At 42.3% G+C, this 15329-nt stretch overlaps 1 protein-coding gene across 4 annotated transcripts in view; it reads right to left on the bottom strand.

The window, feature by feature from the left end:
- Window positions 1-15329, bottom strand: part of Ccdc191 (coiled-coil domain containing 191) — a 71213-nt gene that overhangs the window by 36219 nt on the left and 19665 nt on the right. For all 4 annotated transcript variants that reach the window (XM_075963105.1, XM_075963130.1, XM_075963123.1 and 1 more), the window contains 2 exons: window positions 14958-15181; window positions 10432-10582 (listed from right to left, as the gene is read on the bottom strand). In XM_075963105.1, coding sequence (XP_075819220.1) covers window positions 10432-10582; window positions 14958-15181 — 375 coding nt within the window. The remainder of the gene's footprint in view (window positions 1-10431; window positions 10583-14957; window positions 15182-15329) is intronic.

Below are 15329 nucleotides of genomic sequence, written 5' to 3'. Positions count from 1 at the left end.
AGATTCGCCTTCACCTGTGATGGGGTACACTAAGCTGCCAGGATGGAGTTTTGCTTTTCTTTTTCCCACTGTTATTTCCTTCTCTAGCTTACAGAATACAGCACCTTCAAATGCCTTTTTAAATTTATTTGTTCTGAGTGTTTTGCCTGCATGTATGTATGTGCATTGCGAGGGTGCCTGCTGTCCATGGAGCTCAGAAGTGGACCATGGATTCCCTGGAACAGGATTTAAGGATCAGGGAGAGCCATCATGTGGATACTGGGAACAAATGCTGGTCCTCTGAAAGTACAAGTTCAATGTGCATGGATGTTTTGCCTGCATATGTAAGCCTGTGTACCACTTGAGTGCCTGGTGTCCTTGGAGGCCAGAAGGGGGTACTGGATCTCCTGGAACTGGAGTTACAGATGGTTGTGAGGCACCATGTGGGTGCTACAGTCTAACCTGTGTCCTGTGGAAGAGCAGCCAGTGCTCTCAACTGCTGACCATCTTTCCAGCCCATGTCCTTGCATTTTTATTTCTCTCATCATAAAGTTCACAGTAACTTATGTGTACCATTACACTCTTAACTGTTCATTTACTCATTTGTTTATTGATTCTGTGCACATAAGCAAACGACATACAACTAGGCTATACTACTAGTCCTTTACTGTTCTACACATACTATTTATTAGTTCTTAGATTATGATAAAATCAAAATTGTAAGTATTCTTATGAGCCACCTCATCAAATTAAAACTTTAAGTAGACTAATGCTGGATGATTAAATTCACAAAGTAAAGCATTAGTGTTAATTCCAAGGCCAAAACTCAAACATTCTGGCATCCTGGTGACTCTAATCTATTAGGTAATTAGTCTATCCCAACAGTGGAAGGCACATTCTCTGCTTTGAACCGAAAGCAAGCAACACACAGCTTACCATAGTACAACAGCATTTGCTAGAAACTTACTGAATTTAGGAGAGCAAAGCTGGAGTTTCTAAACTCTACAGTCAGTATGTTCCTTTAAAGTCCCAGGGTTAAGACCCTGGGAGCAAAGGGTGGGTTTTAAAGGTCTGGAGTGGGCCCCATTATGCAGAAGTTAACAATAGCCCAGTGACAGACTCCTGGAACGCTGCTTTACTGAAATAAATTTGCTACTGGGTTTCCCCCCCTGCTTGCTCAAAAGCAATCTCATTAAAATTTAGATTAAAAATAAAGAATGAATTGAGGATAGCTGTTTAGTTATTCTTGATCTATAGCAAACACTATTTAGGTAAACACGAGTCTGACGATCCTGCATGAAGAAAACCCTGGTACTCTCGTCTGACTTGGAAGGACAAGTGGCACACTCCCATAGACACATCTCTTTGTTCCCTCCACTCTGATGTTAGTCACTTTTCTTATTGCTGTGACAATATTCTTGGCAAAAGCAATTTAAGAGGGGGTTTACTTGGGCCCTGGGTCCGAGGGCACATCTACCATGGCAGGGAAAGGACAACAGCTACAGTGGCCAAGCAGTAGGTGCAGTTGGGGCATCCAGCCACACTGTGCCCACAGTCAGGAGGCAGGGAGGAATGAATGCTGTCTAAGCTGGCTTTCTCCTTTGGATTTGCTTGGGACAATCCATGGATGGCTCTTCCCTTTCCCTTAAACCTCACTGAGCACTTTTGCCTAGGTGTGTCTCCTAGGTGATTCTTTTTTTTTTAATTTTTAATTTTTTTAATTTATTTATTTATTAAGGATTTCTGCCTCCTTCCCGCCACCGCCTCCCATTTCCCCCCCTCCCCCTATCAAGTCACCCTCCCTCATCTGCTCGAAGAGCAATCAGGGTTCCCTGACCTGTGGGAAGCCCAAGGACCGCCCACCTCTATCCAGGTCTTGTAAGGTGAGCATCCAAACTGCCTAGGCTCCCCCAAAGCCAGTATGTGCAGTAGGATCAAAAACCCACTGCGATTGTTCTTGAGTTCCCATTCTTCCTCATTGTCCGCTATGTTCAGCTAGTCCAAATTTATCCCATGCTTTTTCAGATCCTAGGTGATTCTAAATCCAGGCAAGGTGACAATGAGGATTAGAGGTCGCCCTTTGTAGCCCCCGGAAATTGCCTGCTTCTCCTGATCAGTTCACAGTCTAGAACAGTGGTTCTCAAGCGTCCTAATTCTGTGACCCTTCAGTACAGATCCTCATGTTGTGGTGAGCCCCAACCATAAAATTATTTTTAAAACAGTAACTGTAATTTGCCACTGTTATAGACTGTAATGTAAATATCTGAGGCCACCCTCAAAGGGGTTGTGACCCACAGGTTGAGAACCAATGGTTAGCACTACAACCCTAGCCTTTTGCTCTTTGTAACGAGAGCTATTTAGAAGCACATTCGAGTTGGAAGAGGAGTGCATAGTGCATTCTGTTTAAGCCAGGAGAATTCAAACTTAACTAGCCATGTAGCCAACGTGGCCCCTCTTTATCTCCTTCTTACTGCACTCGTTTCTGTATCTGACTTTTCTTGCCGATGGATTCCAACTATAATCACACATTCTCCCCTAGCTCCTACCATCTCTATCAAGCTGCAGTGATGGGCTTGGTATGGTAAAGCACTGTGGGGATGAGCTGTACCTAAGTATGCATCTGTAATGATTTTTCAAATACAATGCTGTGATGTGAGAGGAAGTTTTAAAGCGCAGTGCTGTCTTCCCCTTAAAATCTTCCACAAGACAGCATTTGGTTTCTAAGGACTCCACTCGGAGAAGAAATGACAGCCCACCCCGCTAAATCTATTACCTGCACTGCAGTTGCCCTCGCTCTGTTGGCAAGAAAAGCTCTTCCCTGAAGTGTAATCACACTGCTGTCACTGCGGATGATTGACACTAGGTGGAACAGCAATTTGCTATCTAATCTTCATTGTAATTCTAACCCTGTCACCAGAGATGCTTGTTCTGATTAATGAAGTGGGTAACTCATCAAAATTCTTCAGCTATTCCCCTTTTGTCAGAAAGCTCGGTGATAATTGCATCAAAATTCTCTGTCATGGAAAAATAAACAATGAATTGTAAAGAGGACGAAAATGTCAACAAGTTTACAATTTATTGTTGCTGAATGGAGCTAACTATGGTGCGGCCAGTCGGCCAGTCGTCTAGGGGCCTTGGCTGAGGTCAAATGTCAGGAAGAAGGCTGCTCGCCCATGAACGCCCTAGGGACTCCTTTCTGCTCCCACTGTGAAAGGAACAGACATTCCACTCTGCCACTGGAAGAAATCTTCCAGGCCTTCTTTTCCTTCAGAGATGGCTGTTTGTAGGAAAAGGCACATGGGAGGCACAAAGAACCTGGGGCTTGGAAAAGGATCTTTACCACAGTGAGGTCAGTCTGCAGTGGGCGGCACAGCCTTGACTCCTGGGATGGGAAAGGAAGTGCCGATGACCCACTCCTGTCTCTTCATCCCCACCATCAGAGAAGAGCAAGCTGTCAGGTACCACGAAAAACTCCAGAGGCCTAAAGCCGGAACACCTCTACCAGGAGACATTTCTATATTCAATCTCTTTCTTTCTTCTCCTAAACTTATTTTCAGAAATTTAACAAGCATATCCACAAGCACAGCGGAAGAATAAACCTTCACTTGGCTTTACAACTTATCAACACTGTTGCCAATCAAGGGCTCCGTCTGTCTTCCTGCACCTTTTCCCCACCTGCAGAGTTTAAACATAAATGCCAGACGCAGACACAGGAGCATTTTACCCATAAATGTGTCAGATGTATAGGTGACATATGGATGTGTGGTAAGTTCTTCATGCTGTTAAGAAGTCCAATCAACAATACTGTACTTATTGAGCTGTTATTCTGTATTGGTCCAGAAGAAATATTTTCAGGAAACAATTGGTTAGTCTTACATGGTGTAGCTTACAGCCTGAGCACTCCAGGACAGGGCTCCTTTCCCAGCAGAGCTTGGACTACATCTTAGAATCCCACCATATCTTTAGGAGAGACTGATCGCCCCTTTTCATAGCCTTCTCTTTTCCTTTGAGATGCTCTCATCCCCCACCAATCCCTTCTTTCTGCTTCATGTCCTCCAGACCTGGCGCTCACACATGTAAATGATGCTAAGAACACATCTTATCTCAGAGTACATCAGGCAAATGCTTGTTTCAGCTCCAGGGTGGCCCAGCAATAAGACGAGAGATGTCATTGTCCTCACCCACAGGAGATTTTTATAAATATTCACCAGAAATGCCTAGTGTTTAAAAAATTATTCTACTCTGTAAATTTTTAGAGACTGGCCTGGACTTATGGCATAGGCTTTCTCTTTAATTTTTTCCATATTTTTTATTAAAAAAATTTGCTTTTCATTTTTTCATACCAACCCCAGTTCTACCTCCCTCTACTTCTCCAGCCCCCTTCCCTTTTCTATCCCCTATCCACTCCTCAGAGAAGATAAGGCCTTCCTTGGGGAATCAACAAGGTCTGGGATACCAACTTGAGGCAGGACCAAGCCCCTCCCTCCTGTATCAAGACTGAGCAAAAGATCCCACCATAGGAAATGGGTTCCAAAAAGCCAGTTCATGCACCTGGGATAGGTCCTGGTGACTCCCAGGGCCCCCCTCAACAGATCAGGCCACATGACTGTCACCCACATTCAGAGGGTCTAGTTCAGTCTCATGCAGGTTCCCAGGCTGTCAGTCCATAGTGTGTAAGCTCCCACTAGCTCAGGTCAGCTGTCTCTGTGGTTTTCCCATCATGCTCTTGACCTCTTGCTCATATGATCCCTCCTTCTTCTCTTCACCTGAACTCCAGGAGCTCAGTCCAGTGCTCAGCTGTGGATCACTGCATCTGCTTCCGTCAGTTACTGGACATAGATTCTAATTAGTATATTCTTTTCAGAAAATAGAACAAGCGACAACAAAACCAAACATACTGAAGAACAGGTGTTGCTAGAGTACCTGCCGAACTGCACAAGGCCTTGGTTCAAGAGCTAGCACTGAGAACAAACATTGCTGACGAACAGGAACCTCTCTCTGGGCCTATAGCACTTTTAAGGGTCAAATACTGCTCTATGCTCCAGTTCACTCATGAAAATGGGCAGTTGGGTTGCTTGTGGGGTGAGATGAGGAAAAAATGACAAGAAAACTCTGTGTCGAAACTGATAAAATTTTAGTGGGAAATTTTCTGTAAAGTTCGCTATAAAAGTAATGCATACATGTCTCCAACACCTTAGAAAATGTAGCCCACACAGTGCCTTTGGCAATAAGCCTGGGGGCAGGGTTTCACGCACGCTTTGGCATCTCTCTTTCTCTATAGCTGATCTGCAGAGGCCCCTCCCCTGACAGCAGAGGACAGTGGCTGTTTCTGTGCTCTGTGGGCTTTCTGATGACAGTAAGATCTTTGGAAAGGAACCATGCTGCACAAATGAGGTTCTACTTAACTACAGTTCCCAGCATCCTGCCAGGAAAAAAAAAGCAAGGTCTCCCACCCCCCCTTTACCATGTCTTCTTGGTCTAGTTTAGTGGGGATTTTTGGAAAGCTCTACACCACAGGCATAATATTAAAAACAATTCCTGTGGGTCATTACTATCTTACCCTCTAGCAGAAAAACCTAACCAAATACGCACATCCAAACCTTCTCCCCAGAGAAAGCAGATTTAGGCTAATATCACCCCATGCTCCATTGTTTTCTGCCACCTTCCCAAGCAGAAGGGATCACAGAGTTGCTAATCATATTAAACAAAAATGTATTTCAGAATAGAGAATTAAGAAGGCACTTTCCAAACAGTGTTAAGATTTCATAGTTAATCCCATGTTGTTTCTGCTAATTAGCTACGACACATGAATTGCTCAATCTCCCTAAGAGATTTCGCTGCCAGATCAAAGAGAAAATAGGATTGACTCTACTGGAAAGTCGCTGTCCAAAAACAAGCTGCTGACAGAATGAGGGGGAAGTGAGGAGACTGGGAGGAACGACATGAGGGCCGCCATACCTGAATGTGTGCACTGAGATGGGTGGGGGCAGAGTCTCGCACGAGTCTATCAGTTTTCTGGCCCACCAGCCCCAGGACAGCCAAGGCAAGTGGGCTGCTTTGGGTCTGAGCCCAGCTTGGGTTACATAGCGAGCTGCCAGTCAGCAAAAAAACCCAAGACTGACTAACTAACTAACTAACTAACTAACTAAATGGCTTAAGATGAAATGTTAAGAATTTAGAGGTACAACTAAAATCCAGAATCAAAGCATAAACAATGATGGAGACCTAGACTGGAGCGACTCCTAGAAAGAGATTCCTTAAAGTCTTCTCAATAATATTCTCTTTTTAAAAAAAAAATAACTTATTTATTTTATGTGTATTGGTGTGAGAGTGTCAGATCCCCTGGAACTGGAGTTAACAGAGAGTTGTGAGCTGTCATGTGGGTGCTGGGAATTGAACCCAGATCCTCTGGAAGAGCAGCCAGTATTCTTAATAGCTAAGTTATCTCTGCACCCCATGATAATATTCTATATGAATACTTCTATCAGGTCTGTGTTGTGAAATATGCTGAATACACAGCCTGTTATCTTGCCCTGATGCGAGTCAAAGGACATTTCCTCTTGTTCATCTCGCGGCTGGTGAAAGCAGCTTTGGGCTCCTTTAAACCAAACCTGTCCTGGAATTTAACAAAAAGCTATCCTAAAGGCCAGCTGGCCTGGGTCTGAAAAAGCCTGGGATAAAACCAGACTCACTGAACATAGCGGACAATGAGGACTACTGAGAACTCAAGAACAATGGCAATGGGTTTTTGATCCTACTGCACGTACTGGCTTTGGGGGAGCCTAGGCAGTTTGGATCCTCACCTTACTAGACCTGGATGGAGGTGGGTGGTCCTTGGACTTCCCACAGGGCAGGGACCCTGATTGCTCTTTGGGCTGATGAGGGAGGGGGACTTGACTGGGGGAGGGGGAGGGAAATGGGAGGCGGTGGTGGCGAGGAGGCAGAAATCTTTAATAAATAAATAAAATTTTAAAAAAAGCTATCCTATCTCCAGCCACGTCTATGTAAAAGTATGAGGAGTCAGGATGGTAGACTGTGTTTACTGTGTTTCAGAACACACTGCAGAAATACCAAGTTAGAGGTTCAAGACCTGTATCATCATAAATAATGCAGCCACACTGAGGGGAAAAGAAGAACGTAAACAATATTGGAAAAAAAGTATTTTGACTGAAAACTGTAAGGCTAAAAGTAAAAAAAAATACACAAATATTGTACTGTAGTTAGATTTGCTCCTATAATTGTTTAGGAGACAGTTTACACAGTTCAGGTTGGCCTCTAACGTAGTACGTGTCAAAAAAATGGCCTTGACTTCCTGATTCTCCTACCCTGCCTTCCCAGTGCTGAGAACATATGTGTGCCCCATAACACCCAGCTCTTGGATTAGCAATGCTCGAACTACATTATAGCAAAGTAGGACTGAACGACAAGTCAATAGACTGTATATAAGATCAGTAATTGCATACACCATGTGGGTGATGTTCTAACAGGGTCTCTCTCAGGGGAAACAACTTTCTAACTGACCACTAGATTTGTTCAACACTGGAAAGGTCTGATGGTGGGGATTCAAACTATCTAGGTAATTTTTGTAACTTTTCTATACACCAAAATCAGCCTCCAATACAGAACCTTAAACAATAATGTTTGAGAAAAAAAATCTGTGGCAAAACAAGGACCATTCATTCAAGTGTCGTCACTCTTACCTTCTAAATACACTGACACATCCTTTTAAACAAAGCAATCAGATTTAGGTGGGACATTAGTTTCATTGTTAACTCTCTAGTTCCATCTAAAATATTTATTATATATACAACACATAGGATTTTTTTTTTTGAGACAGGGTTTCTCTGTGTAATAGCCCTGGCTCATTCTGTAGACCAGGTTGGCCTGAACTCACAGAGCTCTACCTGCCTCTGCCTCCTAAGTGATCCATCCACCTCTGCCTCCCAAGTGCTGGGATTAAAGGTGTACGCCACCACCACCTGCCAGGATTTTTTTAAAAACTGTAGAATAGAATCCACTGTAAATTTTAAATTAAATTTTTAAAGAACACATATCTTATGATGGCATGCCTTCCTTGTACCATCTCAAGATGCCCCTGAATATCAGTTCTTTTCCTATTTTCTCTTATTATTTTATGGTATGAGTATATATCTATACAACACTTACATGCCTGTGCCTGTGGAGGCCAGAAGACGGTGTGGGATCCCCTGAAAGAGGAGTTACAGACAGTTGTGGGCCACCATGTGGGTACCGAGAACTGAAGCTGAGTCCTCTGGTAGGGTAGTCTATGTGCTCTTAATCACTGGGCCATCTCTCCAGACCTCTCTTCGTGTGTGTGTGTGTGTGTGTGGTGTGTGTGTGTGTGTGTGTGTGTATGTGTGTGTATGTGTGTAGCCCTGGCTGTCCAAAACTCAATATGTACACAAGGCTGGCTTTACACCCAGGGATGCCCCTGCTTCCCAAGTGCTGGGTCAGGTGTGAGGCACTGTGCTTAGCCCATTTCCTACTTTTTCTTAGCAATCTTTACTGTTGTTCTAGAAGCATACACTAATCACACGTATCTCTTGAAGGACGCAGAACCTAAGAGTCTCTGTTAGTCTTTCTCACATGCTAGTCCTAACTCTCAACATTTCCTTCTACTTCGTAAATTAAAACTTTGATTAAATTTTAAATATTGGAATAATGATAACTTCCTTCCCATCAATCAAGGATGTCACCATAAAATATGTTCATCTTTTAATAACTCATGTTGACTACCTTTTTCCTTTTATCTTAGTTATCCATATCACAAATTCTTTTATTGATTTTAAGGACCTTATTAAGTCTGTTCCTACATTTGTCAAGCTCCCTCAGCATCTTCCTACTCTCTTTTCTCCTGTTAAATCCACTCACTTATGTATTCATTCTATTAACTTTCATGAATTTTAGCAATGCCTGGAGCCCTAATGTAGGTGTTGTGAGGCTAAAAAATATACATATTTATCTTTTCTCATCCAACCATCTCATTTACAAATCTGCCAAGTAATTCATTTTATATGAAATGCTATAATCCCTAATTCATACTTTGATCAATTGCCCTTCATTGAAAAAGCTGCTTAAATAACCTGAGAAGCTGTTACGGTTTGAGTCTGATGCCCCCAGAGGCTCGTGTTCTGAATGTCTGGTCCACAGCTGGTGGCGCTATTTTGGGAGGTTCTGGAAATTTGGAAGTGGGGCCCTAGATGGAGAAATAAGTCAGTAGGGCAAGATATTGAGGGCACAGCTCTAGCCGTTTTGAGGCTGGCTGTTTCCTGTCTTCTGTGATGTAAATAGCTGTCCTCTACCCAATGCTCCTGCTGCCATGATGTTCTACTTTAATGCCCAGGATCATGGAGTGAGCCCTCTGAAACCATCGCCCAAAGCGAAGCTTTTCTTCTTCACATCATTTTCCTGTCAGGTATTTTGGTCACATGATTCTAAAGTAACTGATATAGAACATACGTATTTGTCAATATAAAGTTAGTTATAGGTGCAAAGGACATAGGTCTCATTAAGTTGAGCTAAGTAACCTTCCTTGAATAGATTATTCAACCATCTACTTACTATACTAGCTCTTTGGAAATAAAAATAAAAATTTAAAAGCTTTGAAAAATCATTAGTTTTTGTTTCAATAAAAATACTTCTAAAGAAAGTAAAACAAAGGAAAAATAAAAAGTAGATCTGTCATTAGTGAGAGAATGGACACAAGTTATCATCATGTTTGGATTTCAGATACTAAAGGGCACGTGACAGAGTTGTTCTTGTGACATTTGCATAATGCAGACATAAGTGTCCTTAAGACTGTCCAAGCAGAAACCCACTGCTCAGAAAGAGCCAAAGGGCAGTAGTTAAAAGTTATTCCAGTATGCCTTTAATCCCAGCACTTGGGTCTCTGGGAGCTCGAGCCAGCCTGGTCTACAAAGTGAGTTCCAGGACAGCCAGGCTGTTACACAGAGAAACCCAGTCTCAAAATCAAGAAAGGGGAAAAAAGCCATTTCAAAGATGTTATCCAGAAGGAATCCTAAGCACAGCTCTCAGTCACCCAACACTTCTACAGCTTAGCAGAACATCTCACAATAGGGACCTAATGCACTGACCAGTGGGCCAGGTCAGCAGGCAGAAGGGAACAAATGGTGGGGCTGGTTTAGGTATTTAAGATAAATCTCAAGGACTTTGTCTGTCTGTCTATGTATCTATCTATCTAGCTAGCTAGCTTTTTTGAGATATGGTCTCACCATGGAGCTCCAACTATACTTGAATTCACTATGTAGCCCAAGCTGGCCTAGAACTTGTAGCAATCCTCCTGCCTCAGTCTCACAAGAGATGGGATGACAGGTATGACTCACCATACCCAGCAGACTTCACTCCATCTCTGAGGGAGCATCCTGTTGTTCATGCTCCAGGCCACTGAAGGAGAGGCGCTGTAATTCTCACCTGGAGATTTTCTTTGAAAGTCTGGATAAGGATCTCTCTCATCTTTCTTTTTCTTTCTTTTGCAACTTCTTCTTCATCCAGATAAACATGAGCACTTTCCACCAATTTTTCTTCTGGATCCCGCTGAGAATCTTCTTGTCTCTTTTTTTCTCTATTAGTAATAATTTTTAAAATAGTTATTACAGTTAGTAATGAGTAATTATAGCCTACTGTACTGGAATGAATGCATACTGAATATTCCAGAGTAAGGTGAATCAAAAAAAATTTAGTTTGTTATTTTGTAATATATAATATAAACAAAATAAACTTATTAAGTACTTTGACAAACAGCCCAGTAGATGCTTTAATGAGGCATTTTTATTGACATTACTACTGATCTATACAATAATCAGTTTGTCGGTACCTATAAAGTACTCTGTAATGTAGATAGAAGTTTTCTTTTTCCTTCTAAAAAACTTAGTGAGTGTGTGTGTGTGTGTGTGTGTGAGAGAGAGAGAGAGAGAGAGAGAGAGAGAGAGAGAGAGAGACAGACAGACAGACAGACAGAGACAGAGGGAGGTGGAGGATCAGAAAACAACTTTGGGGGAGCTGGTTCTCTCCCACTGTGTTTTGAGGCAGAGTGTCTCTTCCTATTCAGGGTATCTGTCCTGTCTTTGCTACTCCTCTTGCTGTAGGAGTGCTGGGATTAGAAATATCAAGTATGAGTCCTTTCTATCAAATACTATCAAACTTTTTATTTAGGACAAGGAATTAAAATCTTTTTACACATCCCCCACTTGGTAAGATTTTTTTTACAAATGTTTTATCCCCCCTATCCAGTAAACCTTTGTTTACAAAAAGACCCACTGGTGGGAATTTGCTGGTCTAAAGCAGCGACCCGACCCTTCCTCCTGTGAGCAGCAGCTCCTCTCCCTCTCCTCTCTTTAGACTAGCTGACTGAATACAATTGTGAGGCTGGACCCTGGTCAGTGGGGGAAATTAGCCACCACCTGAGCTAGAATAAAATCCAAATGTGCTTCCTGATCAGTGTGTCCACTTTTCCAAATAGACAAACCCTTTTTCTTGACCAAAATTAAAGTCTTGCCCAGACACTTCAGTTGGAGTGGTGGTCTCTTTCTATGGGATCCAGAACAACTTCTAACAGCACTGGGTCTTTAGTTGGTTCTGGGGATTGAACTCAAGTTGGCAGTCTTGTGAAATGTACTTTTCCCCCAGATCCTTCTCCCCAGCCCCATCTGTTCTTATTAGAGTGCGAAATGAATCCTCAAGTAAAAAAAGGAATGAGATTCCTATGATGGGCTTTTTCAGATTTAATAGAATCTAAATTACTAAGGAGAGAAGAGAATCTAGAGAATCTTCCGACCTCCATCCTCTTTCCTCCCACAGGCCATTGTCCTTCAGTTACCAGCTCAAGTGTGCTTGGAGACCTGCCTGTTGTTTTTTTTTTGTTGTTTGTTTGTTTTTTTGAGGTTGTCTCACGTAGCCCTGGCTGTCATTGAACTCCTGATCCTCCTTCCTCCAAGTGGGGAGTGACAGGCGTGTGCCATTACTTTTATGCAGAACTGGGGATCAAACCAGGGCTTTGTGCATGTTAGGTAAGCATTCTACCAACTGAGCTATCCCCAGCTCCCAATGTTATCTTTTTATTGGAGTCAGTTACAGATTATACACAGAAAGCATGCACCATTAATGATGTGGAGCACATGGTGTGGAAACCCATATCAGCTTGGAATCACCTAGTCAGGTAATCACCTAGACTTTCAGGAACTTTACAAATGTAGAAATTCAAGTAGAGAAGAATCCAGAATCCAGACACTGTATCATTCATTTTCATGTATCACATAATATTATGTCTTATTGCTGATACCAGCCTGTTTTACTGATTATCCAGTGTAAGTCTATTGTTTTGTTACTTTCACAAGTATTTTTATTTATGTATCTGTGTGAGTGTAGGCCACATGTGTGCAGGTGCCCTTAAAGGTCTCATGAAGGCACCAGCTCCTCTCGTTATGAAGCACTCTAATGTGGGTACTGGGAACTGAACTCCAGTCTTCTGGAAGTCCAACAAGTACACTTTACTGCTGAGCCATCTCTTTATCGCCAAAGCTATTGTTTGTTCCTTTTGTAATTAATAAATCGTTAAAGGAGATACTTTATGCAGTAAAGAAGATTCAGGATAACTTACAAATAAGAAAAAAGGAAACACCTATCAACAATAAAATCTTACTGAATCTTCCCAAAATACTAGTGCTGTAATAATGTTATATTGGATGGGTCTAGTCATGTCATGGAGGGCATTAGAGAAATGCAGTTCTAGGACTTGGGATGGAATAGCAGATTGCAAAGGCAAGGCCTTTGGTGAGACTGCAAATACCACAAGTCAATAAATAAACACACAATAGTTCCAGAACAGGGGTCCGAGTTTTAAAATAACATCAGGATATATATCTATCATGAAAACAGTATCTGCTTAATTGTGCAAGTTGGAGAGGTAGAAGAGCCATTTATATTTCCACCCAGAAATAAACAAGAACATGTCAATCCAGCTTCACTGTACAATCATTATCTAACAATTCTGAAGCATTTGTTTATAACTATAAATTATGCTGTTTTAGTTATTATGGTATAAAAATCTTCACATTTCTGGTCAGTTCTTAAGGCAGTTTCCCTAGAGCTGGAAGTCCCAGGTCAAAGGGAAAAATACCACTTGATGACTCTTGTTATTTATTGCCAAATTGATATCTGGAAAGTTCACGTCAGTCCATCCACCTAGTACACTGTGTCACTACAACCACGGGCAGGACTTAGCTCTGACAGGAACTGACTGCCCAGTGAACAGTGCTGAGTGCCCGCTGTGAACAGCAACAGGACAGAGGATCCCGCTAGCATCAAATGGGGCTTGTTTTCCAAGGCTCAGCAGCAATCTGAAGAGCAGGGTTGACCTCAGTGAGAGCTCACTAAAACACCCGTGATTGCTTTCTGCAGAGAGCAGCATTTGGAGGAGGCCTGAGCCCGGCACTTGAGGGGGTGGAGCACACGTCCACTGCTGAGCTGTTTGAAACTGGGCAGAATGAGAGCAATCAAGAACACGGGGGGGGGGGGGGGGGAGACAGGGGTGCTGTGCGGGCTGATGGGGCGGGGAGCGGGAAGGACTTTCTGGCTCAGTCTGAGGAGTCAGACACTTGAGTCACGCTGCTGGAAGGGTTCTGCAGTTCGGGTATCAATGCTATTTCTCAGAATAAATATGTCAGTTACTTCACCTGTGAAGCCCATTTTCTGCATGAGGATGGATAACATACTACCTCCTGTGAGGGCTACTGTCATTTTCCTCTTATGTCAGATAGTCTTCTTCTTTATCAGTAAGCCAAGGACTTGTTATGATCATTAGAAAATAAGACCCTAGTGCAAGTCACAGCAGCACAGGGGGCGATTACTAACCACACAAAAGGAATAAGGAAATATGTTTCACCTTTAAAATCTTATGCAACCAGAGAAGAACAAACCAGTTGCAGGGTTGCCTATTAAGCATGAAAAAAAAAAGAAACAAAAAACTTCCCAGTATAGAGAAGAGTGTGTTAAACTGGCCCACAGCTGGTGACACCATAAACAAGTACAACTAACTTTCCAAATAATATGTCAATGTTTCAAGAGATCTATACCATTTAACCCACTAATTACAGTCATAAGAATTTATCCTAAAAAATATAATTCAGTCCAGGCAGTTGTGGCACAGACCTTTAACCCCAGCACTTGGGAGGCAGAGGCAGGTGAATCAGCATGAGTTCGAGGCCAGCCTGGTCTATACAGCAAGTTCCAGGACAGCCAAGGCTACATAGAGAATCCATGCTTTGGGAAAAAAAAAAAAAATATATATATATATATATATATATATATATACACATATATTATATATTATGTATTAAATATTCTATATGTAATTAAAAGAAATGACAATGTTCTAGGAATAAAGATGTTCATTGCATTATTATATTGGTAAATTTTTATTTTGTTTTTAATAATGTGTTTGTGTGTGAGTCTGTGTGTGGATTTATGAATAAGTGCAGGACTTGTGGAGGCCAGAAGAGGGCATCAGATTCCCTAGTGCTAATGTCAACAGGTGGTTGTGATTTCTAGAAGAACTCAGGTCTTCCAGAAAAACAGTAAGTGCTCTTAACTACTGAGCCATCTCTCAAGCTCTGTTGGCAAAACATTTTAGATAGCCAAAGTGCTTAGCAGTATAGGACAGGGCCAGCATATGTTATGGTCCAGCAATCCAGGGGGATAGTACGTACATTCAGGACTCCAGGCCTGTTTGGTACAGCAAAATAACAAATTAAATGTATTTGATGACTATAATTAAATATGTAAGGAGATCATAACCAGGAGGAAACATGGAAAAATGAAAGGGATTTGTTACGATGGAGGAGCAGGAGGTGTTCTCCTCTTCTGTGTGCAGTGTTTGCAATGTTAGAACATTTTTAACACTTGAGAGTACATCCTCCACAATGCTCATCACACTGGCTTACGCTTTCCACGCGTCCTCCACCGTGCGTCTTCTCTCCAGTATCTCCCTGCGCAGCTTTACCATTTCTCTCTGGACCTCTTCCTTCTCCTTCTTGGCCAGCAGAGCCTTCCTTCTCTTCTCTTCCTGCACTAGACACTGAGCCTCCAGGAAGGCTGCTTTCTTCACGGCATTCTCCCTTCTCCGCAACTCCAGCTGCTTCTCGCGCCGTAAGCGATTTTCTTTTACCTTAGAAAACCACAAGTCGAATGGACAGGGAAATAGGACACACACATTTTGAAGTTCAGAATACAATCAGTTTGCAACATTCTCACCCAGAACCCCACTGTTTATTGAAAAATAGGGTAGTTTATTTGCTTCCTGGGTGAAAACCCAT

Source organism: Microtus pennsylvanicus, chromosome 1 (assembly GCF_037038515.1).
Source record: "Microtus pennsylvanicus isolate mMicPen1 chromosome 1, mMicPen1.hap1, whole genome shotgun sequence".
Classification (NCBI taxonomy): Eukaryota; Metazoa; Chordata; class Mammalia; order Rodentia; family Cricetidae; genus Microtus; species Microtus pennsylvanicus.
Note: the sequence above shows the minus strand (reverse complement) of the source record. Positions and strands in the feature narration are given on the sequence as shown.